Source organism: Oreochromis niloticus, linkage group LG15 (genome assembly GCF_001858045.2).
Source record: "Oreochromis niloticus isolate F11D_XX linkage group LG15, O_niloticus_UMD_NMBU, whole genome shotgun sequence".
In the NCBI taxonomy this organism is placed as follows: Eukaryota; Metazoa; Chordata; class Actinopteri; order Cichliformes; family Cichlidae; genus Oreochromis; species Oreochromis niloticus.
Genome location: NC_031980.2, coordinates 28867133 through 28894373, shown reverse-complemented (window position 1 = coordinate 28894373; position 27241 = coordinate 28867133). Strand labels below are relative to the sequence as shown.

Below are 27241 nucleotides of genomic sequence, written 5' to 3'. Positions count from 1 at the left end.
ACACCCCAACTGTTAGATGAGAGGAAATTAGTTAGGATGTTCAGGAATAACGCAGAAACCTCCAAGGCTCAAGTCTGCTATGAACAGAAAACTGCAGGAACATCAGCACCACTGTCCACAGCAAGTTGGTTGCTGAAATTAGTTTTCCCAACATGTCACTCTTGTAGTGGGGCATTAATCAATGAGACACCACTAGTAAAGATCTTGCATGTGTGGGGGTTCCCAGCCAGAGCTGCATGGACTCCACACTGGGATGAGGAGAGGCCTGCTGTTGCTGTGTCACTGTTTCATCTTGTCTTTTAGAAAATAAATCCAGTTTTCCAACCAGTCCCTGTCTGTCGTCACAATGCAGTCTGCTACACAGAGGAGGGATATGGTAAATGAACTGGTTCATATACTCTACCTAAGCACTCAAAGCACGATTTTAATGCCTTTTCTACACAAGTGTTTGGAAAGCAACCTGTGGTTAGGTATCATTCCCAAGGAGATGCAGATTGGAGCAGCCAGGAATTGAACCACCGACCGTTTGATTAGTAGCTGACCTGCTCTACTTCCTGAACTGCAGCCATCGCATAGTGTAAGTATTGGACAAAGGATGTTGAAGATGGGAGGAAGAAACGAGGAACTTCAGAGAAGATTCATGGATTTAATGAAGGAGGATCAGAGTAACAGAGGATGATATTAGGGATAGGATGAGATGGAGGCATATGATTTGCTGGTTTAACCTCTAAATGAAGCAGCCAAAAGAAAAAGAAGAAACAAAATCCACAGTGAGTCCGGCTTGACAAAATCAGAGATTTTGGGGGTCTTTTGTCTGCAATTTGAATCTGCTAATTTCCGCTAAGTAGCAGGAACGCACATGACAAACTGCCATCACAACAACAAAGCTGAAATTCTCTCTACGTGCTGTCGGCACGACGGGGGGGATGACGTGAACTCGTAAAATGTGTGCTTACGTAATTACGTAGCAGTGGTTACGCGCAGAAGCTGGGTGTGAAGATGGCGGACGAGGAGGCCGAACAGGATCGTAGTCCTGCCATCGGTATCAGTGAAACGACTGAGGAACTTAGAAAACGGTTGCAAGAATTGCAAGAAATCTTGAGTAGAGAAAGCATCGACTCTCCAGAAGAATCGTCTTCGAAGTATTGTCAAGAGTTTTGTAGGGTGAGTTGCTTTTCTTTACGCTTAAGCAAACAAGCTAATCAGCTAGCATTAATAACAACGCTACACACATACTGATATTCTAGAGAAAGCCCTGCTTTCAAAACTGAGTAGTTCTTGGAAGCGCTCGCTACTTGTTGCTGTTTTGTCTATATCCAGAATAGAAGCATGTCTAGTAGTTACAGGTTGGTGAATGCAAACAGGCTCGTAAACTTCAGCTTAAATGGTGGGCATCTGAAACAAACGTTAGCTTAAAGCTGTGTCTGCATGAGGTAATTACCTTTGGCAATGTTGGTGTTAAGAGTCGTTCAGGTATAATGACCTATACCAGCAATAATAAAATAACTTGTTTTATTTATGGCGGCTTCAATTACATGGATACGCTTAGCGCGTCTGGCGGATCTGGGTGCCTAGCATCAGTTCTTTACCCTTGTATGTTTGGCTACATGCTCGTGCACGTGAGCGTAATTTGGTCGCCTGTCTCTCGGTAACAGCCCCAAGGCCAGCAAATTTCCATTCGGCTGGATTTTAGGAGCAGCTGCAGCACATTTGGTACGATTGCACCTGGGAACAGAAAGGAGTTGTCAGTTAATCCCGCAATGGATTTCTGCTGTGTACGTGCGGAACGGAACGCCCGCCTGCAGAAGGGGGCACGTCGTTTTCTGTCTCAGTTGCACGCTGAAGACAATGCAGCATAAATTACCAGCAGTCCCCCTTGGAGCCTGTCCAGTGGCCATTTGTGAGTTTGTGCACCGGGTGGAGTCTATAGAGGTGTGTTTGTCGTTTTGAGAGCGTGAGAGAGCGGGCCTGGGGACTCCACGCGGAGCATCCTCGGGCTCATTGTGGTGGTGGTCTTCAAGTGTGTCCGCCTTGTCCTGAGTACAGTGGTTACGTCAGGAAGTGTCTGTGAAGTCAGGCTGCTGATGGCGATGAATAGAAATGCTTTTGCAGATAGTTGATGAACCTAATCAGTTTTATCACGTGCCCCCCCTCCCCCCTTGCTTCCTACTATCAGTGTGGTTACTGTACTGACTTTTACTTCGATTTGATCGTTTGCGTAAACCTTTCAGTGCTTTTGTCAGAATGCACCTAGATTGATTTGTCAACTTAAACACAGGGCAGGGTTTTTTAACCTCTGTTTACATTTTTAAGTTGGTGTTATACAGCGCGAGTCCGCTAGGATCTGATTTAAAGTGGACATGAAACACTAAACTTATAAAGGCTCATTTACATTACTGAGCCCTGCTCTTTAACATGTTTAGCCATCTTCTGTCAGTATGGAACATGATGTCATGTGGTTGGTTGATTGCCACTAATAGATTTACTTTAGTTTATGTTGGCTAACCAGTGACAGAATCAATAAATGAGAGGAAAATAAGGACACTAAAATTCAGTTAGTCAAGGGGCTCACTCTAGTGCTGCCCCTGGCTGCAACAATGAGTTTTATGTTCAAACAAAGTGAAAGTGGACAATATATCCTATCTGTGTCTTTAGCAGTAAGCAGCACTACTTTGTTTGGGTAGCTGCACTTAAAAGTCCCTCCCTGAGCCTGGTTGTGCTGGAGGTTTCTTCCTGTTAAAAGGGAGTTTTTCTCTCCCACTGTCGCCAAAGTTCATAGGAGGTCATATGATTGCTGTGGTTTTTGCTGTTATGCTATCGTAGGGTCTACCTTACAATATATAAAGCTCAATGAGGCGACTGTTGTTGTGATTTGGCGCTGTATAAATACAATTTGAATTAACATAAAACTCATTGTGGGCTGTACAAAAGTGGTCCCCTAAACTTTTTAGTGTTAGTAAGTCTGTTAGCCACACACAACCAACCACATGATGTCATGTGGACTTTAGGCACATAAACTTGTGTCATAACGGGACCTCGGGAGGGAAACGGTGTTGTAGAAAGAACACACTCTTCACTAATGGGAATAGTTCCAAAGCTTTCTTTTTTTAATGTATGAGAGATACATGCTTCTGAATGACATGGAGCAGGCACATCTAGTACACGTGGAGTGGGCACAAAACAGTGACATACAGACATGTAAAAGGTCCTTAGCAGGAATGACTCAGGCCAAACTTATAGTCCCACATATGTTTGCAGACGGAGAGCAGCGTGCAGTCCTCGGTGTCTGCAGTCCCCCGGAATATAGTACATATGCCTCTTTTCCACTAGTACCTGCTTGGCTCGACTCGTTTTGGTTTCCCATTACAGTCGAGTGCCACCACTGTATGTGACACAAACAAAACAAGAATGTAGGACATTGAGCTGATTGCGTACCGACTGCTATACCTATCTTAAAAAAGCCTTATCATACACTAACCACATCAGGTTAGGAAAATCCCAAGTGATAGTTAATTGTGCTGCTTTTCGTTTGAGGCTAAAACAAAGAGGTTGAGGTTTCTGTAATCAGTATATTGTGTAGGATATATGGCTGCAGCAGTTCATTGAGTAATTGGATTATAAAAAAGTTCTCAATACAATTCTTTGCTTTGCTTTGATGTAGAGCTGGGCGATAGAACGATAACGATATGTATTTCGGAATAACTTTTTCTCGATAGAAAAATTAAACTATTGCGATAGACCTCATCTCTCTTGTCCTCTTAAAAAAAAAAAAAGAGAGAGAGAACAGCCAATCCAAATTAAGTAGCGCAGAGCCGAACCAATCACAGCCACAGCGTCACATCACGTGACTTGTTACGTGCAGCACAAGTGTCAAGGCGCACATGTGTATTTGTTTGGGAAGCAGCTAGCCGGGCTGCCCAGGTAATGAAGGAAATGAGTGCGCCGACTAGAGAAAAATCAACCGAGAGCGTGAGCGAAGGTTACCGAAGAAAAAAACGATGATGGTTCCAATGCCGGAGAGCTTGTCGAACGGAAGGGCCATAGAAGTTCCATGGTGTGAAGCTATTTCGGCTATTTCAAGTCTGACAAAAAACAGAGTAGCGCGCACTGTAAATTGTGCCGAAACCAAGTCTGGAAATACAATAAACCGGTGCATGCTCAATCTCTGACTGAAAGCGCTAATTCGTCATTCGGCTTTTGTCAGACTAAAGTAACTGTTAAAACTGTTTGAAAAGCTAAGCTTTACAACAAGGAGAGATTGAGAATTTCCTTTTAGTTCTCAGTTTATTTGATATTGACAGAAGTTAGTCAATTTTGTCTGTTCTTCTGTAAAACAAACTAAGATTTATTTTTAGAATTAAAATTTTGTTTCTAAGTGGAATTGACAATTTAGTAGTCTGTTTTGTTTGTTTTATTTTGAAACTTAAACGCTTTAGCGGCTGCGTTTTTTGTAGTTTGCAATATTTGCTTTTATTTATCTGAAACTGAAGTCTCATGTTCCTTAAGTACATCTACCCTGTTGAACTTATTATGGGAAATAAATACTTAAATTAAAACAACCTGCTAATTATTTCACATTTTACTTGTGAGCAACGGCACATTTAAATCTTACAAACGTAGTTATTTGGCTTATATCGTGATATATATCGTTATCGCCTGAAATGAAAAAAACATCGTGATATGAAAAAATCTTATATCGCCCAGCTCTACTTTGATGCTTTGTTTAAAGCACAGCTCTGCAGCGTGCCAATGTTATTTTCAACCAGATCATGCCTAAAATTGCACTGGTGTACTCAATCAAATCAACTTTTAAATGTTTTTTTTTTTTCTACTTTGAAAAAAAATTCTGAATGAATTTAACCCATTTTTTAACCTTCAGTTGCACACAGAGGTTTTTCACAAATGACGATACTGTCACAGTATGTCTCTTTCTGTGGTCAACACTAGACCTTTAATAGACCTAGATAGTGTCTATAAAAACTACTGGTCAAGAACAGCCACAGGTATCACAGCTTGTTTATTAAATGCAGCTTTGTCAGCTAGTCAGTAATGAGTTGTTGCTGCTGTGAAGTTCCCTACAGCAAAGATACCCCTTTGAACACAAGGCATGCCAAGTTTTGCTCAGTAGCTATCTGTGAATCACCTTGTTGGTGCTGTCAAACTATGTTATATAAAATTCAGACACTTTCTGGCCTGAAAGCAGAGCTGCACAGGGAAAGAGCTGCAGACTGATGTGACAGAAAGGTTGTAGGTCGATGTGGATGAGATGATAAGTTCGAACTTTTATACTTTTACATTCATTTGATAAAATGTTTTTTTTTTTTATTTTATTGTAGCTAGCTGTGAGGTCAGATCATGATCTAAATCATTTGTAAAATTAATAAAACCTCTAAACTTTGTTAAATCAGTAAACTAAAATATTCCAACGTAAAGCCACAGAGAGAAAATGTCAACAAGGATGGATGAAGCAGTTGTGAGTTTGGATTTCTTCCTTCAAGATTTCAAAGACCTGCATGTTAAGTTAACTGGTTGAAGTTATCAAATTAATATGTGATTGTGGCTTTTATTGTTAAGCACTGAGAGTGAGTGGGTGTGTGGATCAATGCTTGTCCAGAATCCAGCAGAATCTGTACACTGTAACACTTGTTCATTAAACTGACTTCACATGCACTCTACATGCTCCTTGATCCAGCAGGGACTAAATCTAACTGTAAGGATTCTTATTGCCCCCTCCTCCAAAAGGGGTTTGAAGCAGTTGATTAGAGTAACAAATGCTGCTGGTTGCTCAGTGGTTTGCACTGTTGCCTGTTGGTATCAGGTGTTGTACATAAGGATGGAATTCTTTCTTCTGGACAGCCCTCACGTGAAGGTCATTAAGGAAATGTTTAAGTGGACAACCCCCAGTGTGGCAACATAGCCTGTTTTTCAGCAATTATACCTCGGCTCTCACGCCCAATTCCTGCATTAATATCCAAACTTCCTGTGCTTTCATAATAATCTATCCAAAGATGGTGTTTGTTTTTTATCATTGGAGATTGTTTAGTTGTCACAAAATGGTTTCATAAATCTCCAGCTCTGATGAGCTGCCTGTCATCATGTCAGAAATCTTTTTGTTTTCTTTAATGCTTATTTCAAGGTTCCTCCATCGCATTGTCTGTGACAGGCAGGCTTTTGGGCTTTTACCCTGAAGCCTGGCTGTCTTCCCTGCAGGAAAATGAGACGGGAAGATGAGGAATACTTTATTTAAACACCCGTTGTAATATTATTTTCATTAGGATTAAAGTTTAGTGAATGGACTGGCTGTTGTACAGGGCATCTCTACTCTTTTGAAATGCAGTCTTGCTTGTGACCAGGCAGATTGCACAAGGCAAAAATATGAAGTCTTTATAGTCAGAACTACAGAAACTAGTGTTTTCTGTGGAAAGGCTGTAGCTTTGTCAGATTGTTTTTCGGAGTGTACTCGTCTTTTAGCCCAGATCTTTCCAACTGCCTGTTTTCAAACTGCTGGTAGGTTTTTCTTTTCATTGTTGTTAAGTGAGTGACTTTGGTTCCCCTTGCAGACATTGTTGGAGTATGCAGGTCGGTGGAGGGTGGAGGAGGAGCCTTTGCCTCTGGTGAAAGTGTACACGGTGGCCCTGCTGAACTATGCCCATGCCTCTCCATACCTCTCTCTGCAGTGTGAAAATGTTTCTCTTGTGGTTGAGAGACTCTCACTGTAAGTATAACTGCAGATACAGACTTTACATTCTTGGAACTTTTGTTGGATACTGTCTTGTGACAACGTTACGTTACACATTTTCCTGTAAAATCAGTCCATCAGAGGTCAGTTTGCTGTTTCTGTGGTTCGGTCTACAGGAGTTTCCTCGAGCTTATACTCTCACTGAAGGATATTCCACATGCCGTATGGAACGAGTTGAAGTCATGTGTTCAGGTAAAGAAGATCTCAGCTTTCCAAATAAAGTATTCAAAATGTCTGGTCTAAACTGGACTTCATAAGCATGCTTTTGCTACTCACATTCAGACCTCATGGAGTTTTCCTGTTGTGTACAGTTTGCTCACAGCAAGCTTAAACAGAATGGAATCGCTCAGCTGTCCCTGTTGTCTGCTTTGGGCGAGTATGATGGTGTTTGGTCCAACAGGACACTGCAAGGCCTTCTGTCCAATGAAAACCTTCCTACAGAACAAGGTGAGTGCAGGCCTCTTTTTCACATTGTGTTGTTATTTGGAAATATCCTGTGCTTTTAATTAAATTTTAATTAAATACTAGTAATAATGTAACATAATAATGTGCTTTGTGCAGCATCTTTGAAACCATAGTGTGCTTTATAGAACAAACTGAACTGGTTAATGGTCAGAGTGATTAACACTGCAGGTTGAACAGTAAAAATTGAAGTTGACAACCTCAGTTCTTACTTTTCAGTTCAAATTAGAGATGAGATAAAACTTTATTAATCCCTCGGGTGGGTTCCTCTGGAAAATTCAGTAATTTGAGTAACTTCAAATCATCAGTTCCAAGCCCAGTGATGGGCAGCCATTTATCGCAACAACATAAGCACAGTTAAGTGACTTAAGTTAGTGATCACCTGATCCAAACGATAAGCTTCACCAAAAAGAAAGTTAAAGTTTGATCTTAAAAGAACAGGTGAATACTCTACCTCCCATCCTGTGCTCTAAATCTCTCCGTACATAAGGTGCATGCTGACAGAAATGCTGTTTGGATCTTGCTTGTCAAGTTGTCATGTATTAGTCGAGCCTGGAAGTAAGAATTCTTCTTCGGTGTCGCTGCGACAGCAAGCTCCAAATTTTGACAGTATTGCTCAGATGAAAGTGTGTAGTTTGTTTTGTTTATGAGAGGCAAAGGACATTTCCTAGTTACAAATGACTTGAAGATTCCTCACTGTCACTGGAGGCCCAATTAATCACAACAAGAGGATCTAGTTAGACCCCATGTTCCACATCTTCAAGTACAATAAGTGAAAAGGCTTTAAAGTAGATTTTATGCACCCTCTGCGTTAGTAATACTGTGTTTAAGATTTTACTGGAAAAAAATGTTTCCAATATCTGGAAAAGATACTGAACATGAATTAAAAAAAAAAAATCCATATTGAATGTTTCAGTTGAGGAATTCCTAGCACAGGAGGGACTCGTACTGTTGGGGATGAGAGTGAAGCAGCTGATGAAGGAGAAGCAGCTAGAGAAGGCTGCACTGCTGGCAAAGACCTGCTGCCAGTCCTCAGCCTTCCAAGTGAACGGGTCCTTCAAGCAGCTGTATCTTGTGTGCCTCTGTGGTACTGCAGACCAGAATCAGCTTATGGAGGAGGTGAGATTCATTGGATTGTTTAATTATGCATAAAGTGCTTTGGTCACACCTAGTAGCAGGTTATTTTCTATCTGTTTTCATAGACTTTCAACCTGAGGGTTTCATCTGTCATCTGCTGTTTATCCTACACAGGCCAGCAGTTGTGTTTTTGGACTTTGTGTTTGCGTGTTAGGAATCAGGGGTTTGTTTGAAAAGCAGGTTTAGTGGGAAAACTGAGATTTTATGTCTAAGTAAGGGGAAAGTTGTACAGAGAGCACTAACGTAAGCTGGTTGGTTCCCTGCAGCTCAAGCACACTTGGGTTATGCATCAGAACAATGATCTATAACACACCAGCAAGTCTGAAAAATGAAGTGAAGATTTTGGAGTAATCTAGTCATAGTAAGCCCAGTTGAGATGATTCGGCATGACCTTAAACAGACGGTTCATGCTCAAAACCTCTTCAGTGGCTGAAAATGAAAACAATTCTCCAAAGAATAGTGGAACAAAATTTCTCAACAATGATTTGAAAGAGTAATCGCTAGTTACTGCAAATGCTGGAGGTTTATCAGGTTTATAGGGCAAAGACTTTTTCACACAGGGCCATGTAGGTTTGAAAACCTTTTTACATTTTACAAGTGCATTATGTATTTAGTCAGGTTATCTTTGTCTGATACTAAAGTTGTGTAACAAATATGCCAGCAAAGTTGGGAAAAGGACAAATACTGTTTTTACAACATTGTATTAAAAATTGTGATAATATGAAAGGGTTCCTGTGTGTGTGATTATCTAGTATGAGCCTTTAAAGTTTCAGTATTTTCAAACACATTTTCAAGCTACAGTCACTGAATGCTGTCGAGCAACATTTTAAGGTGTCTCAAGTTTAGCTCTTACCTTTTTAATACCAGTGGAGCTAACTTGGCACATCATGATGTCACTTTGCTGCTAGCCTTATTTGTGTCCTTACTCTATCTGACCAGAATTGGTGCTGTTTTCTTATGTTTTCCTGTAATAGGTAGGCAACATATAAAAGTTTCTGAGACCTTTGGTATTGGAGGGCTACAAAATTACTGAACGATGAGTTCCATCACTTGGGTGATTCAATATGTGGTTATGTTGTTTCTATCTGTAAAGCTTTCAAAGGAGGACTGCCGTGATGCATTAGAGATGATTTGCAACCTAGAGTCTGAGGGAGACGATAATGCAGCTTTCAGTTTATGCTCGGCCTTCCTGACCCGGCAGCTTCTCCAAGGAGACACGTACTGTGCTTGGTAAGAAGAAAAGTTCTCAGATTTGATGCTGACCACTACATTATTATTATTATTATTATTATTATTATTATTATTATTATTATTATTATGATGATTATTATTATTATTATCATTATTTTTATTGTTGTTGTTGTTTTTTTAATTTTAGAAAAATAAGAAATAAGTAAAGTTATAGACTCAGCATACTTTTTCTTCTTTTTTCCTCCATATCGTTGGGTACTGTTAGGAGGTTGATGATATAATCAGTATTTGAGCAAGTTGTCTGTCTTCTAACCAGGGAACTCACTCTGTTTTGGAGCAAGCTGCTGAAGCGATTGGAACCATCAGAGCAGGCCTTTCTTGACAGATGTCGCCAGATGTCTTTATTGTCAGTTACTGTGTACCACATTCTGTTCCTCATCAAGGTCATTCAGTCAGAGGTTAGTGGAAAGTCATCTGCTTCAGTATATTCAAACTTTTGGACCCACTGATTGACTGCTACTGCTATCCTTTACCTTTGAGCTATCCACACCATATTGCCAAAAGTATTCACTCACCCATTTAAATTATTGAGTTCAGGTGTTCAGATCACGTTTGTAGAATGAATCACTTAGGCATGCAGACTGCATCTACAAACATTTGTGAAAGAACGAGTGGTTCTCACAAGCTCAGTGAATTCCAGCTTGGTACTGTGATAGGATGCCTCGTATGCAATCCAGTGCAAGTCCAGTCGTGAAATGTCATTGCTACTAAATATTCCAAGTGAATGGGAACAACAGCAACTCTGCCATGAAGCAGTAGGCCACATAAAATCACAGTCAGCATAGAGGTTGCCAACTTTCTGCAGAGTCAATAAGAACAGAACTCCAGACTTCATGTGACCTTCAGATTAGTTTGAAAGAACAGTACGTAGAGAGCTTCATTGAATGGGTTTCCATGGCCGAGCAGCTGCATTCAAGCTTTACATCAACAAGCGCAATGTAAATGGACTCTACAACAGTGGCGACATGTTCTCCTTTTGCTAAAGTATATAGTTAGTGCTGGATCAGGTGACCCTGAATCCTCCCTTAGTTATGCTGCAATAGGCGTAGGCTGCTAGGGGATTCCCATGATGCATTGAGTATTTCTTATTATTATTGTAGAGTCTACCTTAGAATATAAAGCACCTTGAGGTGATTGCCGTTGTGATTTGGGGCTGTATAAATAAAATTGAATTGAGTGATGAATTCACGCGTCTCCATCTGGAATCCAACAGACGAGTCTGGGTTTGGCAGTCACCAGGAGAATGGTACTTGTCTGATTGCGCTGTGCCCAGTGTAAGGTTCGTGGAAGGGAGATTATGGTGTGTGGTATTTTTTGGGCACAAAACACTGCCTCAACAGCATATGTCAGGACAAATGACCAAACATCTTCCAGCTTCTGTCTCCTGGCAGAAACTGGAAGATGTCACCTGGCAGAGATACCCACTCTCCCCTTCACCGTTTGCAATTTTTATCGAACCACTAGCAACAGCATTTAGGCTAAAGTGATTATAAGATAAGCATAAGATGCAAGAATGTAGAACATAAAATCTGTCTTTATGTGGTTAATATGCTGCTTTTTTTCCCAACACTCACAAACCGCTCTCCCTGAGATAATTGCATTAAACTCTTTTTCAAGAGTTTCAGATTATTCGTTTCAAACTGGTCCAAATCTACAGTTCTTCTGACTAATTGCTCCTTCCATAATTCCTCTTCTAGCCCACTGCTATCTGGAAATGTTGAAGATTTAGGTATTAATGTCTCTCCTAAGCTTGCAGATTTAACTACATTAAACCACATCCCACTAGATGTAAATCTCTACCCATATCTCTCATGGGAAGGGTCGCTTCAATAAAAATGTGGGTCTTGCCAAGAATCAATTATTTGTTTTTAATGATCCCGAGTAAACCATCACCAGACTGGTTTAGGTCTCTAAATTCCTTTGGAAAGATAAGCCCCCACATATAATCTTAAAAATGGACCAAGGACAAAGGGAGGACTAGATCTGCCTAACTTTCAACACTGCGTCTTAGCCAACAGGCTACACGGACACACACTGTCTTGGTTGGCTGCTGCCTCTAAACATATACATTATTAGTACTGCATGCCACTCGGTAGCATTCAACATTTATTATGTTGGTTGTTGCTGTGGTTTCCCTACTGTGGTGCTCAAACAGATTTTTAGTGTCTTTTATCTTGTCTCTCTTTTCTGCTGTTTTCTTTTCTTTTTGTCTTTTTGTTGAGCCTCCTACCAACTTCTCACTTCTTCGTCTTTCTCTTTCCTATTCCCCAGTCTTGTCCATTTCGATTGTAGTAACTTAATAACCAAATAATGTTTTTTTTAATTAAATGGGTCTTCTTTATTAATGTAGCCAGAGCAGTTCAGAATAAGTTGAAACGTGCTTAAAATAATTTGGCTTTGTTTTTGTGTGTGTGTGTCCCCTTCATAGATTGACCATGTTGGCCTGCCAGTGTGCATCGAAATGTGCATCAGGGCTCTACGAATGGAATCAGGTGATGGGAACAGTAAAGCCACTGTGTGTAAAACAATTTCCTGTTTGCTTCCATCTGACTTGGAAGTGAAGCGAGCCTGTCAGCTGACAGAGTTCCTCCTAGAACCCACTGTTGAGTCTTACTATGCTGTGGAAACTCTTTATAATGAACCAGATCAAAAACTAGAGGAGGAGGATTTGCCGGTTCCCAACTCGCTGCGATGTGAACTCTTGCTAGTTTTAAAAACTCAGTGGTCCTTTGACCCAGAATTTTGGGACTGGAAAGCGCTAAAGCATCACTGCTTGGCACTAATGGGCAAAGAAGCTTCAATAGTGTCATCGATTGATTTGCTGAATGATACAGAGAGCCCCGAAGAAGAGGAGGACGTCATGAGCCTAAGGGGGTTTAATAATGTTCCAGACCACTTAGTTACTGGCACCTACGAACTTAAAGATGTTACAGACAGGAAACAGAAAAACCGAGAAATGAAGAAACTGAGAGAAAAAGGTTTTATATCTGCCAGGTTCAGAAATTGGCAGGCCTACATGCAGTACTGTGTGCTGTGCGACAAAGAGTTTCTCGGCCATAGGATTGTACGACATGCACAGACTCATCTAAGCAAGGGAATGTACACCTGCCCGATATGTGCTCAGACATTTACTTCAAAAGACACATTAATTCCCCATGTAACATCACATGTGAAACAATCATGCAAGGAAAGGCTGACTGCACTGAAAACAAGCAAGAAACTGGCTAATCCCAAAACAGCTGCCCCTGTTATTGCAGCCTTTGAATCCAAAACGCAGCACAATCTTTCTGTAAATGGTGACCCCTTAGGGTGTAATGGGGGGTTGGCTTACAAGGGTCAGACCAGTGTGGCTAGGTTTAATGCGGAGTGTAGTGAGGACAACATGTGCCCTGTTGGAAAATGCAGGAGAAGCTTCAAATTTTTCAAAAATCTTATTGCACATGTCAAAGCTCATGGGGACAATGAGGAAGCAAAGACTTTCCTTGAGATGCAGAGCAAAAAGGTTGTTTGCCAGTACTGCCGTCGCCACTTCATTAGTGTCACTCATCTTAATGATCACTTGCAGGTCCACTGTGGTGTAAAGCCTTACATCTGCATACAGTTGAACTGCAAGGCAAGTTTCCTGTCCAACACTGAGCTCCTAATACATAGGAAAACACATTCTGTGTTTAAAGCTAAATGCATGTTTCCAAACTGTGGAAAAATTTTCAATGCAGCCTTCAAACTGTATGACCACGAGGCACAGCATTATAAAACTTTTACCTGTAAAGTTGTGGACTGTGGAAAAGTATTCCACTCACAACATCAGTTGGATTTACACCAGGAGAGGCATGTGACTCAAGAAGAGGAAAACCAGTCCTCTGAACAGACCCTACAAAATGGGCAACCCAGCCCTTCAATCGCTGAGCAAATGAAACAGGAGAACTGCTGGGAGAACTGGAGCACTGAAAGAGAGAGAGTTGATCAAGATTGTGGACGGCTGTCGGTACACACTGAGAGTTTGCTGACATCTTCACCAGAACCTGTGGACACATTAAAACAATGTACAAGCAAACATGAAGACACGGCTTTTTCAAGCAGTCATACACACAATTTAAGCAATTCTGTGATTCAGTCTGTCTGTTCCAACTTGTCTGAAACTCAAAGACATAGACATAACTTGGCTGATTATCAAAGAGTGCCCCAACAGAATCAGTCCATACCTTCATTTGAAGCCAGTTTAAATAATGTCTTACATAGCCAACCGCAGATGTTCTCTAATATTCAGAAAACGGATGCAGTTAATTACAACTCTAACTTAAATTTGCCAGTAAAGCAAGAGCCACCGTCTACTAGCAACTGCTTAACAGTACAGCTGCCTCACAACTCTGTAGAGCCTGCAGTTTTGCAGCCACTCCCTCCAACAGCAAGTCCTCAGCAGCTAGCTGGGAACAGAGTGGACAACTCTCCAGAACAGAGAGAGCGATTCCACTGCGCATTAGAAACATGTCCGAGGCATTACAGCTCCTACAGGAGTGTTACCAAGCACATGAAAGCGGTTCACCCAGATTTCTATGAGCAATGGAAAGTTGCTCGAACTAACATCAAAACAACCTACGTTCCAGCACAGAGCAAATCGTCTGTGGAGCATCTCAGTTCAGTCTCGCAGCTTCAGAACCAGCAAAACAGTAGAGTAACAATTCATGGAGTTCAGAGACAGAACGTTATCCAATCACCTCCTTATACCAACAAGAGTAACAGTTTAAGCTATTCTGACCTGCACTCGCTTTCTCCATCAGGCCTCACCCATAATGGTTCGCTGCTAATGGCAAATGTTTTGAATCCCATTGTTCTCTCTCAGTTAGGGAGCGATAGAAATCCCACAAGTGAACACCCTCAAGCGTCAGGCAGTCACAGTTGGCATCCAGTTGCTGGAAGCGAACAAGTTCAAAACTGTGGCTCTTCTCAAGTCTATCCACCTAGCCTGCAAGCGAGCCTGCAAATGACTGCTAATAGTGCTGTTGTGCCGCTTGGTGTCCCATCCTGTTCTGTGATGGGATCAGTTACGGAGAGACCAGCAGAGTCCTTGCAGTCACCACAGAACAGTAGGCCCCAGCCAGTTCGTCCCTCGTACGTGAATGGTGCAAAGGAAGTGTTGGAACAAACTGATGCCTGTCCATCATATTCATCACAAATTCAAAGCAGTTTAGCCCCTGGTGCCGAGATACCCGAACATACAAAATCAGTGCAAAATCTTCTACAGATGAATTTTCCTTCTGCAAACGACGGAATCCAAAACAGTAGTACGGTCCAACCTATAAATGGCCCCATCGTCACCGAAGATGAGGTGCGACGCAGAAAAAGCAAAAGGATTAAATGGCCAGCGATTATTAAGGATGGGAAATTTGTTTGTCGAAGGTGTTTTAGAAAGTTTGATAGTCCTAAATCCCTCGGCGGCCACTTGTCCAAACGAACATCTTGCAAACCCTACAGTGATTCAGAATTGAATGCAGATTTGCCAAGATCATTCCTTGATCTTAATTCGGAGCAAACAGTTGGCACCCCTCAACTTTCTTATAACCCTGCTGCTGTGTGCCAGGAGAAGCATCATCAATCTGTAACAAGTGCTTCAGCAGATACAAAAGATTACCCCACACCTAATTATCCACAAAATAACTTGCAGAAATATGGCAGCAATGAGACAAATGATGATATTCTTAAACAAATTATGACTGAATCCAACATGTCTGATCTCTTTGTGCACACACCTACCCCACAGACAATGTTCCAAAACCCCTGTGTTCCCGTGGGAGCTGGTGAGCGTTTGACAGGTAGCTCAGTAATACAACACACAGAAAATGTTCAGGTGAAGCAAGAGGGCTCATACAGTTCAGCCCATTATCCTCAGCCAAGTATGGATATATTTGCTGGAACAGAATTCCCAGACCCACTGTTTTCACAAATCCTCCCAGAAAACCCTTCTGCGGCTGTCCCCAGATCTGTCCCTACAAACGTGACTTCTGGGGAGATCCACAATGAAGACTATCAGTCTGACACTATCCACACACCAGATCCAGTGACACAGACACTGATACCTGAAAATCAGCTTAGTCCAGCAGCAATAAGTAGCAGTCAGATTGAGGTGCAGAGAAAAGCTTTTGACCAAGACATTAAAAAGAGACTGCGTGAGCAGATTTTGGCTTGCGACTTGCTGCGTCAGAACAGCATGTGTAACTCCTCCAACGCTGATGCTAAAGCTATATTGCTCGATCCAGCAGGTACCTCTTCCAATAATTCTGGATATAATCCATTGTCTAATGATGCAAAAACAGATTTTGTTAGTCAAGGACAAGTTATTGAAGAAAATTCTGTAGTTATGCCACAGACCTCTGATGAAATTGAACTATTGCTGAACACACAAAGTTTTACTCGTTTCAGAGATACTGCTATACCACAACAGGAGGTAATAAGTCCCAGAGTCGTTGTGGCAAATGATCCAGAGCCTGAACCGTACCAACTGTCAGCCAGCCAACAGCAGTACATGACTGAAATTCAGAGTGCATTTGAAAGGCTCAACTTGGTCAGAGAAGTTGCTGATCAAATGTCAGTTTCTGTGCAGCAAGCTGCAAACAACCAGACCAAATGTGCAAAAGTCAAACCGCGTAAATCGGTGTCATCAGCCTTGATTAAGCCATTTGCTTGTGAGAAGGAGAACTGCACCTTTAGTTCCATTTCCAGTGAAGCACTGTGGAAACACCTCTCAAAGACTCACAGCTACACAATTGAGATGGTGAATGTGGTTAAAAAAAGATACGGCCTATATGCTCCTTTTAAATGTCAGAAATGTAGTAAGGCATTCACTCGAAACTCAAACCTCAGAGCTCACTACCAGTCAGCTCACAAATTATCAGCTAAAGAAATTGCTGATTTAGATTTGAAGCGCAGGCTGGCCAAAGATGCTGCGTCCGCTACTATTCAAAACCAACCTGTGGGTATAAACTCTGCTCCAGATGCTCGGTACAACATGACAGTGGAGGACGGGACACACGTGTATCCGCTCAAAGATGCCACAAAATGGGATTACCCATCACAGGTGCTGGGGCCCTGCACTAACACAGTCATAACTAATCACAAGTTTCAGCAAGACATTCGCTCCACGGTGATCTGTCCTTTGCAAGCAGCTCACACGCATAACCGACCAGTGACTCCTGCGAGACAGGCACAGACTTCAACTACATCCTTCCCGTCAGTAAAAGCAGCAGAACAGTGGTTATATGAACAGCAAAACAACTTGCCTGTTCAGCATCCAGTGGTTGGCGACTCCTTACCTACAGTGTCACCTTTACTCACCCAGGCTCTCTTGGCCACAGCTCAAGCTAAAGAGCCACAGTCCTCCAACAAGCATTCAGGTTTCAATAGGCAGTCAATAGTTCAGCCAAGTATAGACGTTACAAAGAAGACTAAAGAGAGGAAGCCCAAGTTGGGTGATGCAGCAAGTCCATACAGACCATACCGCTGTGTTCATCAAGGCTGCGTGGCAGCTTTCACTATACAGCACAATCTGATCCTCCACTACAGGGCTGTTCACCAGTCTGCCCTGTCGGCACTGGAGGTAAACAAAGAGCAAGACCAGTCTGAAACTGCGAATGAACTGGACCACGAGGATGAGCCAGAAGCAGAGTTCCCTCAGGTTTCTGAGTTCAGATGCCAAGTCAAAGACTGCTCCCGTGTTTTCCAACAAGTACCCAACCTCTTTCAGCATTATGTCCAGCTCCACGAATTTAGTCTAGATAAAGTCGGCAGTCTGTTGTCCAGCGTCAGACTCGGCAAGTTTTCTTGTGGCCATCAAGGATGTAAGGAATCCTTCACTGCTTTCAGGACTTACTTAGGTCACGTCAAAGATGAGCACAAAGATATAAAGCTGGGCAAACCAGAACATTTAAATGGTTCTTTCAAGTGTGAAATTGAAGGCTGTGACCGTTCATATGCCACAAAGTCAAATCTGATCAGACATATCATGAAAAAGCATCAGGATCTGCACCAGTCTAAATTAAAGAGTCAACAAATAAAAGATGGCGCAAAACAGACTTCAAAGACTTTGCATTATCAAATTACTAAGACAAGTAACGGGAAAGAAAACATTGAAACGAATAAAAAGTTTTTGAGAGCAAGTGACACAAAGAGGGCTAGCAAGTCAAAGAACAATCACTGGGTTAAATATGGAAAACCCTCGCTGAAATCTAAACTGGAGGCGTCCGCTTTGTGCACAAAGAAATTACCTCTGCAGTACCCCTGCATGATCAAAGGCTGCGAGTCTGTAATGAAGTCAGAGCGGAGTATAATGAAACATTACATTGGGCACGGACTTTCAGAAAAGTACCTGGAACAGCACAGAAGTCACTTTATCTTCTGCAAAAAGTTTCCCCGGCAGAAGTGTCGCTCATTCAGGAGTGACGACTCCAAATCTGACAACACCTCAGACATGTCAGACGTCGAGACGGCTGCTGACGCCAGCCTGGAGGGTAGAGAGTATGGATGTTCGAAGCCGGTCCTACGCCGAAGGGCTGCAGCAGGGATCCCTGTAGCATTGTTTGACAGCAAATTATCAAATGATGACATCTCTGATGGTTCTGTGATACTCAAACGCAAGCGAGGGCGTCCACGAAAACTTGTTGAAAAAATTGTGAAACGCAAGAAGATTCCACATCCGACCAAGGCGGACGTGGTTTACAGCCGGGACAAGGAAGCTGTCTCCTCATGTCCTGCTGTAATGCAGGAGGAGAGGACTGAGCAGAGCGTGCCGCTGGCTTCTTTTAAACCAATGGGATTTGAAATGTCCTTCTTAAAATTCCTAGAACAGTCAAATAAATCTGAGCACCCATTGATGAGGAATGTCTCGGAGGCAGTAAAGTGCAGGCATCCGTTCAGCCTGAGCACCAAAGGCAACTGTGTCAGGTTCAGCAACCGTCAGAATCTGAAATCACTGAGCAAGGTGAAAATAAACCTGGACACGGCCTTTTCATCGTCTGTCTCTGACCTGATGTTAAAACAGCTGCAGGACATGCGTCCTGCTGTGTTGTTGGAAAAATATAATTAACACTTTTTTTTCCTTTTTTTATTTTGGAAGCAGAATCTCAGGATTTGAATGAGTAAAATCTGCTGCACACTGGTGGCCCTACATGTAAAATGTTTTTTTTATACATCCATCTATAAACACCTGTTACCTGTACATGGTTGTCTTTGTTTTTTAACTAGAAAAATGTAAAGCATGTTTTTAAATACAAAAAGAACATTTGGGTTTAGTAGAAATAGGACATCAGTTTAGGGTGTCTTGATTATCCCTGTGGAACTTGGAGATTGGTGGACTGAAATTGACTGTGTAGTTTGTGGTTGAAGATGTTTGTGTCGTGTATAGTTTGAAATTACCCACTGCAGCCAGCAGCCCAATTTTTTTTTTCCCTTTTTCTTTTGTAACGTGTGTGTGTGTTGGGGGGGCAAAAAGTTGATGCCTTTCATGATGTAATGTCTGGAGCTCCTGCATGCACACTGATGATGAAAATGATTTTGTGGAAAGGTTTTTTTGAATGATAAACAATGTTCTCATATTAAATATTCACCAGTGTTTTGTAAGTGTGTTTGTTTGGGGGGTTTTTTTTCCCTTCAGTCACAGATCTTGCATTATGCAATTATTTTTGGGTAGGAACAAATTTTTAATCAAACAGTTTAAGGGTTTAACTTACAAAAAAGAAAAAGTAGAATTGCAGCTGTTTTATATATATTACACATTTTCAGAGGCTCGAGTGTAATTGGACAATTGATTGATACATTTTCATGGGCAGACAGAAAGCAAATTCAGGCAGCAAAGAACTACATCCCCATTGTATGAATACTGGATGGAACTGTATGTTTAATTTGTTTTATTTATACAGCGCCAAATCACAACAACAGTCACCTCAAGGCGCTTTATATTGTAAGGTAGACCCTACAATAGCAGCAGAACCAGGCTCAGGGAAGGGCGGCTGCCTGCCCTGACCAGTTGGGGAGAGAGCCAGAGATTAATAACAATTATGATTTAATGCACAGAGGTCTATTAACACAGAGAGAAAGAAGAAACACCCAGTGCATCATGGGAATCCCCCAGCAGCCTACACCCAAACTGGAAGCTGGTTCTACAGAAGAGGGGCCTGTAAACTGAAGGCTCTGCCTCCCAGAGGCACTGGTGGTCTTTAAAGACCAGTGCAGTACCTACTGAAGTCACAGTAAAAGTATAGCATTTGAAACACAGGATAAGATGACTTACACTGAAATAACTTTAAGTGCTTAACTTTTCATTTTAACAATTTTCAAATTGTTAGAGTGAAATTTCTCAGTTCTAAAAATAGTTAATTTGGCCACCTTCATTAGTTAACTCCATCAAAGCAGGGAATCGGAAGGAGCAGACAGCAGACTTTTTCAAGGGTCTTCTAGTCATTCTTTATTACACTTAATATGTTCATAAACAAGTATAGCATTTTATTAATACAAATTTAAGAAAGAATTAACTTAATATTAACTATCCTAGCTAACCAACACCTGTCAGTGTTAACTATTACTTCAGTGGGTTTCAGTTGAAGTCATCCTCTCAAATGTGGTACCGATAAAGGACGTTCCTGTGGAACATTATCTAAAGTGCTTGTTGATATCAGTTCAATCAGTTCCAAAAGGACCATTTAGATATGTGAAAGACTTTTCTACAGCAGACATCGTAGCTTGCAGAAAACATAAGACAAAGCACCTTAAGTTTAGCATGACAATAGCAGCCATAACATTGTCAGTATATGGAGAACATTCAAAATTCCTCAGAAGAGAATCGGGATGTACCACGTCATACCTCATACCCCTTTTCTACAAGAACTAGTATATTTAATTAAACCATGCAAAATGTTATCTTCACACTATGAAAACATTTCAAGTTACAGACCCTTAAAGTACAGAGGTGCAGGTCAACTTTGGTGGTTTGTGAGACTTGGGAGCATCTTTACGGAGGACTTTTAAATAGAGCAACAAACAATTTTTTCAGGCTAAATGAAGATTTTCTGAGTTAGTAAGATAACATTTCATCTCAGGCTTATGGGTCGAAGGTGCATGTTTGAGAGTTACACCTTGGAATCCAACTTCTGATATGAGGCTCTCTCTTCTCTGGAAGAGAGCATCCAGTGTCATATGCAATAAGGATGTAACACTGTTAACAAGATAATTGACCTCTCTGGGAGTAGAGTAGTTAGCTTCTCTGTACTGTGTTCAGACAGTGATTCCAAGGACAGCAGCAGGAGAGTTTGTCAGTATTTTCATACAGAACATTTTGCCTCCAAAGGTGATTCTGCAGACTGTGTAATGTCGCAACTTGGAGATTACCTCTCTCAATCACTACACACATCTATACATACAGCAGGTAAATTAAGTATTAAACATGTCATAAGTGAATATATTTTCAAACTTGCTATCAACATGAAATTCTCACCAGATGTGGATAACAAACCCATCCAATCAACACATGCAAATAAAATCAAACCACAGATATATAATTTGTAAAAAAAAACCAACCAAACAAAAAACCAATTACACATGGTAAATGGACTGGTTGTCATATAGCACTTTTTGACTCTCCCGGAGCACTCACACTGAAATTTATGTAATACTTTTGACAGCTTCAAGACACCTCCTGTATGGATAAACTAGTCACAGACATTGCTCGGGTTTAATTTTGGCCCATTCTTCCACACAAACTGTCTTCAAAAATCCTGAAGTGGGCCCCTTCTATGAACTCTACATATATGCAGCAGCCTTGCTCTAGCTTTAGTTCTTTCCATATATTTCATTAACTAGACCATTCTAGCAGCTTCATTTTCTTTCTCTGAAGCCAACGGAGTGTTTCCGTGGCTCTGTGTTTGGGATCATTGCAGATGGCAGAATGTCTCAGTTCATTTTTCCCATTCATCCTGCTTTCAATAAATAGCCCCACACCATTATGTTCCACCTCCAAACCTCGCTGTTGGTATGGTGTTTTCGGTTTGCTGTCCCTTTTGACTTCCAAACATAAATCTTGTTGAGCAAACTTCAACATGCTTTTTCTTCAGTGTTGGAGTTTTTTGTACCTGTTGACTCCAGGTGTTTCTGTAGCTCCCCACAAATGTTCCTTAGTTTTTGGACAATTCCTTTCACTCCTCTGTCTGAGTTCTTGCAGGGAGCACCTGGTCGTGGCAGGTTTATGGTGAAATGATATTCTTTTTACTTCCGGATTATGGCCCCAACAGTGCACACTGGAACTTTCAGTAGTTTAGAAATTCTCCTGTAACCAGTGCCATCAGTATGTTTAGCAAAAATAAAGCTGTGATAGTCTTGTCTAGACAGTGAGGTTGACTAGATAGTCTAGTCAACCTCACTGGGTTTTACCAGTCATGAGATGTTTCTTGTGTGACTCCTTGGTAATTAGACATCAGTTGGGACTGAACCAGCCGGTATTAATTTGCACCAAGTGGCAGGATTGCTTTCTAATTACTGATAGATTTTAGCTGGTGTCATGGCTGTCCATGCTTTTTTGCACTTATCTTCAATGCACTTATCTTTAATGCTTTTTCCCTGTGTCATTTCTCATTATTATACATAATTGATGGACATCTGTGCCATGATTTCTTTGCACGTGTGGATTGGATGGTGTGACAGAGCTGTGGTCTTTGACTCAGCTGCAGAGGAGGTGTGGTGCAGCTGGCTTGAGGGGCCATGCCAGGGAGGCTGGCATGCCAGCTGAAGCTCATCAAGCAATCACAGCTGTCTGGAACAAGAGTCAACACCAAAGCTATTGACAAGCACACTGAGTGTTGTGAGTGGTGACTGGGGTTTGTTACCTTCACCCTCCACATCTTCTCAAGCTCTTCTATGAGTCCTTGGCACTTCTCCAGCTTCTTGTGTTCCATCTTCCTGGTGTTGCTGTATTTCGGTATTGCTACGTCTATCACTACAGCCGTCTTCCTCTGCTTCTCCACCACTACTATGTCCGGTTCATTAGCCATCACCCTTTTGCCCATCTATATCTGGAAGTCCCACGGGATCTTAGGACGGCCATTCTCGACCACACTAGGGGGCGTCTCCCATTTTGACCTCAGGGCGTCCAGGCCATACTCGGCTCAGATGTTCCTGTATACTATGCCGGCCACTTGGTTATTGCATTCCACGTAAGCCCTGCCTGCTAGCATCTTGCCCCCTGCTGTTATGTGCTGGATGTGCTGGACAGCCTGCACCTGGGGTCTCTATGGATCTTGTACTTAGAGCTTGTTCATGTGCTGCCATAATTAGTGCTACTGTGCCGTCTTTCATTCCAGTTTTGTCCAGCCACTGGTTGGATTTGTTGATATCAGCCACTTCCTCTATCTGCCAGTGGTACATTCTGTGCAGGGGCCTGTCTTTCCATGATGGTTCCTACTCTTTCTTGGGTTTCTGCTGCCTGAGATAGTCATTGACCACATGGTCGGTCGTGGCCATCTTCCTTATGTACTTGTTGATGTTCGTTGTCTCATCCTAGAGTCTGTTCCTTCCTTACACTTAGAATACAGTCAGGAGCTTCCTCATCTTGATGTCAGTGACTTCTATCTACTCCTTTGGCCAACTTATATAGTGTGCGTGGGTGCGTGCGTGCGTGTGTGTGTGTGTATCAGGTTTCACTTGAGGTTCTTTCAGTGTCAGATGTTGGCAGTGTCCCAGCCCTCTAGGACTGGTCAGGCAGGTTTTCCTGAGCAGCTGCTGGCTGTGTCCTACACACCTCTGTGTTTGCTGTGGGTTCATTTGAGGCATACTTGTTGACAGTGGAAACAGATGGCTGGCTGTGGCTGTACATCTTCTTTTCCATGGGAATATACTTCCTCGTTAAACATTTCCAAAGCTGTTTCCATACAATGTACATAAGCTCAGTGAAGTTCAGAACAATGCATAGTATGGAAGTGCAACCCATGATGTAGAGGAAGATCTTCTTCTCTGTAGCTTTGGCAATGAAACAGTCCACTGTGTTGGGGCATGGGCTCTGGCTGCACTGCAGCAGTATCGGGACCTCAAAGCCATTATACAGGAAGTAGAAAGCGAGCAGGGAGCCCACCTCAAAGGCTGTCTTGAAGATCAGGCTCACAGTGTAGGTGCAGAAAAGACCTCCATCGATGCGTCCCTTGTCCTGGTACAGTTTTCGCTTGTGTTTAACCTCCCGATACTCCCGGTAACCCACATGAAGGGCAACTAGCAGCGAAGGGGTTGACACCATGATGAGCTGCAGAGCCCAGAGACGTACCTGCGAAATGGGGAAGAAGTGGTCGAAGCAGGCATTCTCACAGCCGGGCTGCTGTGTGTTACAAACAAAATCCTTCTGCTCGTCCTTCCACACCTGCTCAGCTGCTGCCACATACACCAAGATCCTGAAGAGGAAGACCACAGAGAGCCAGATTCGCCCAATTCCAGTGGAGTACTTGTTGACCCCACTGAGGACGTTCTCCAGAAAACCCCAGTTCATCTTTGATCTCCTGTCAGGGAACAAACCAACAGTCATGCACAACCAAAGTCATAGGATGTCAACTATAACTTTAAATCACATGCATTATGTATGCAGTTTCCTTGTTTCTTTTCACTTTACGATATGTATTATATACATACGTTTTTGGACAAGCATTATGTATAAAAATGGCTATAGTTCCTTAACAGTTCATGCAATCGTTTTTATTAAAGCTAAAGTCTGCACTTCAGACATGTTATGATTTAATATCAGATCCACTGTAAAGCTTACCACACATCAATTCAGCAACATTAGAGCAACATTACAGAAACTGTGTCAAAGTCTACATGGATCTAACTGCACTGATATGGACGAACAGTCACCAGACTATCAACCTGACTGAACCCCTAGGGGACATTTTGGACCAACATATTAGTGCTCTACCATCATCCAAACACCAAATGAGAGACCCTCTGGTTGTCTCTACTGTACAGTTCCAGATGCATGGAGGATCGCTGCAAAGAAGCACTGAAGCTGCACACCTTGGAAAAACATGATTTTTACTGATGAATTGGTCTGGTCTCATCTGTATGGGGCTAGACTAATTACAGGCAATTACAAGATTATTTATGGTAAAAACAAATATTTACAATTGATATTAAAATTTTCACCCAACTACTTGTGATACATGATTCTTATATAATAGTAAAAGTGGCTCTGTGATTCACTGAAACTAATTTGCAGTTATTCAAAACTGCACAAACCTTCCCTGCGTCCTTTCCCCCAGCTGGTTATCCAGCCTTGGACACTGGCAGATTCCATACAGGCTACATCAAAGAAGGATTACAGGATATATTGCAACTGCCAATTTTTGGGGTCACACTTTGTCACAGATGCAATATTCTATTCTTAAACACAAAACAACAAACACACATACATACACATACGTGTGGAAATACAACCAAGTTTCTTTTTCTTGTCTCTAAACCTGCTGTTGTCAAAGTCTAATAACATATTCTCAAAGGTCCTTCCACTTTTCTGTAGTGATCCAAAAAAACTTTTTACCTTTTGAATGGCCCAAAAAGGTCACGTATGATATACTCTTATGGTACTGTATAACTGTCCAAACACAGAGAGTAACATCACCCACAGACACAGTGAGGAGGTTGTATTTCTGTCATACAGTAAAGACACAGCAGATAACTTACCGGTGGTGCTGGAGGGCGTTCTTCTCTCTGGTAGCGGATTGTGTCGAGTATCAACTGCGCCTACTTCACTGCTTACCTGCAGGTAAGAGCTCAGCGCCACACCTTTTTGTCTTGTTTCCTACCTGCAGGCTTTATGCTAATACATATATGCAGCAGCCTTGGTCTAGGTCACCTGCTGGTCAACTAAAAGCAAATTGAGTGTCTGTGTTTGTACAGAGATAGAAATCATCACCATGGAGCTGTGTAATGTAAATATGTGCTGCCTGTTCAAGCTCATTGTGGGGGAAAAAAACATGCACCATTTCAGCTGTGTTATCTTTCTATCCTCTTCTATCTGGCAGAACGGACACATGCAACTTTGATGAGAATGGGATCTCCTTACCTGCTGATAAATTAATCATAGGTCAAACCTAAGGCCCGAGTCTTCAAGTTGCCATTTTCATGCCTCATTTTCATTTAAGTTTATTCATATAGCACCAAATCACAACAACAGTTGCCTCAAAGTGCTTCATATTGTAAGGTAAAGAGTCTACAATAATACAAAGAAACTCCAGCAATCAGATAATTGCTGAAGTTTGCTCAAAGACAAATGCAAGTGCAGTGGTAAAGATTTCCCTTCCCACTGTCGCCCAGTGAGGGTCGGGAAGAGGCAGCTGCCATGACTAGTTGAGTGAGAGTATTGTTAGCCCCCACTATGGGTAGAAATCACTTAGAAGATGTGATGTGGAATAAATATCTGTAGATCAGAATACTTTGTTAATCCCAGAGATGTGGTCTCAGTTGCTCCAAGACAGTAACCAACTAAAGTAAATTAAATAATACAATATATTCAAGTTACAAAATATAACAAATAGCTCTTATTATAAATATCCCAGTATATTACACAAATGAGATACAGGTACAGGTGTTCATCCTATAATGTGAAGCCAGTATATAAAAAAATGTTTTTGTCACTATATAACCTCAGTGACAGTAAAACTCAGTAGTCTTTGGTGTTATGTACTTTCCGTCAAAGTGTCCTTGGAAATGTTTTAGAGGAACTTCAAACACTACGTCCAGTCACATATTTAGATGCCTCGTTTTTGAGAAAATGCAGTGCAGGATGAAGAAATTATGCCATTTACCAAACAGTTATATGGCAGAATTAATAATAAATAAACAGCTTACTCAATATGGCACTGCAGTTTTGTATATATTACTGTATATATGGTATGTAATATCATAATGCTTAGAGTTCATTCAAAAGTATATATTGATAATATTTTGCCCATAACAAAATAAAGAGCATAAAGAACTGAGCCCAATGTGTCCCTCAGTGTAACATTCATGACGGCTTCTCTTAAATCATATGTTTGTGCTGGCAGTCCTTTGAGGCCCACATATCTCTGGAAAGAATCCGTTCTTCTCAGACACGTATCAATATCAATATAGTATTATCTTGAAAAAACAATGTTATTTGAATTTAAAAAACAAAACAAAAAGCCTTCCGCCTGGTCTCACACCTCTGTGTTTCTGTAACATAAATAACGAGCCAACATTTTCCTCAGAGTGACTGATCTGACTTGAAATTAATGAGTACGATCTTTGAAGGAAACTTTCCGTGACTCGCTCTGGGCTGTGGTTGTGAATCCAGTATGGCAGACAGCGGGGTGTCCTGCTTTCTGATTGGCTGATCTCCACCCTCGGTCCCCATCCCATCATCCTTCACTTGCGAGTGAGAATTTCGCAGCAAAACTTGGAGCGCAGAATATGTGAATTTGTGTCTCTAGAGGGCGCAGTTGAGCACTTGTATTCATCGATTTGAGAGGTTGCATACAAGTAGTAAAAATATAGTAAATTTTGAATTACAAGTTTGCAGTTTTTATTTGTGTAGATACAACTCTTATTATGACAGCCACACAGATACTTCCGGTCACGTGTTTTTCTGTGCTTGGACTTTATTTATGAACATCAGCA

At 41.7% G+C, this 27241-nt stretch overlaps 2 protein-coding genes across 3 annotated transcripts; one reads left to right on the top strand and one right to left on the bottom strand.

The window, feature by feature from the left end:
* The first annotated feature begins 957 nt into the window (after positions 1-957).
* Positions 958-19190, top strand: znf292b (zinc finger protein 292b). Its single transcript, XM_005475136.4, has 8 exons — positions 958-1164; positions 6561-6715; positions 6856-6931; positions 7051-7186; positions 8118-8320; positions 9432-9568; positions 9846-9987; positions 12018-19190. The coding sequence occupies exons 1-8, from the start codon at positions 1000-1002 to the stop codon at positions 18663-18665; spliced, it is 7662 nt and encodes a 2553-aa protein (XP_005475193.1). The 5' UTR covers positions 958-999; the 3' UTR covers positions 18666-19190.
* gjb7 (gap junction protein beta 7) lies at positions 18789-27232 on the bottom strand. Of its 2 annotated transcripts, none has more exons than XM_025899117.1 (2): positions 25143-27232; positions 18789-24108 (listed from the first exon to the last, which is right to left on the bottom strand). In XM_025899117.1, exon 2 carries the CDS (start codon positions 24096-24098, stop codon positions 23310-23312), a length of 789 nt encoding a protein of 262 aa, XP_025754902.1. In that variant the 5' UTR covers positions 24099-24108; positions 25143-27232; the 3' UTR covers positions 18789-23309. The 2 variants fall into 2 exon arrangements, with proteins under 2 accessions (XP_025754902.1, XP_003456087.3); XM_003456039.5 differs by having other exon boundaries at positions 25286-27232.
* Positions 27233-27241: the final 9 nt, after the last annotated feature.

What these genes read in the sequence shown, in the direction of transcription:
- znf292b (XM_005475136.4), top strand. Translation starts at nt 1,000, where the DNA reads ATGGCGGACGAGGAGGCCGAACAGGATCGTAGTCCTGCCATCGGTATC. An exon ending in ATTGTCAAGAGTTTTGTAGG is followed by an intron (nt 1,165 to 6,560) that starts GTGAGTTGCTTT and finishes TTCCCCTTGCAG; the next exon opens with ACATTGTTGGAGTATGCAGG. An exon ending in AAACCTTCCTACAGAACAAG is followed by an intron (nt 7,187 to 8,117) that starts GTGAGTGCAGGC and finishes TGAATGTTTCAG; the next exon opens with TTGAGGAATTCCTAGCACAG.
- gjb7 (XM_025899117.1), bottom strand. Translation starts at nt 24,098, where the DNA reads ATGAACTGGGGTTTTCTGGAGAACGTCCTCAGTGGGGTCAACAAGTAC.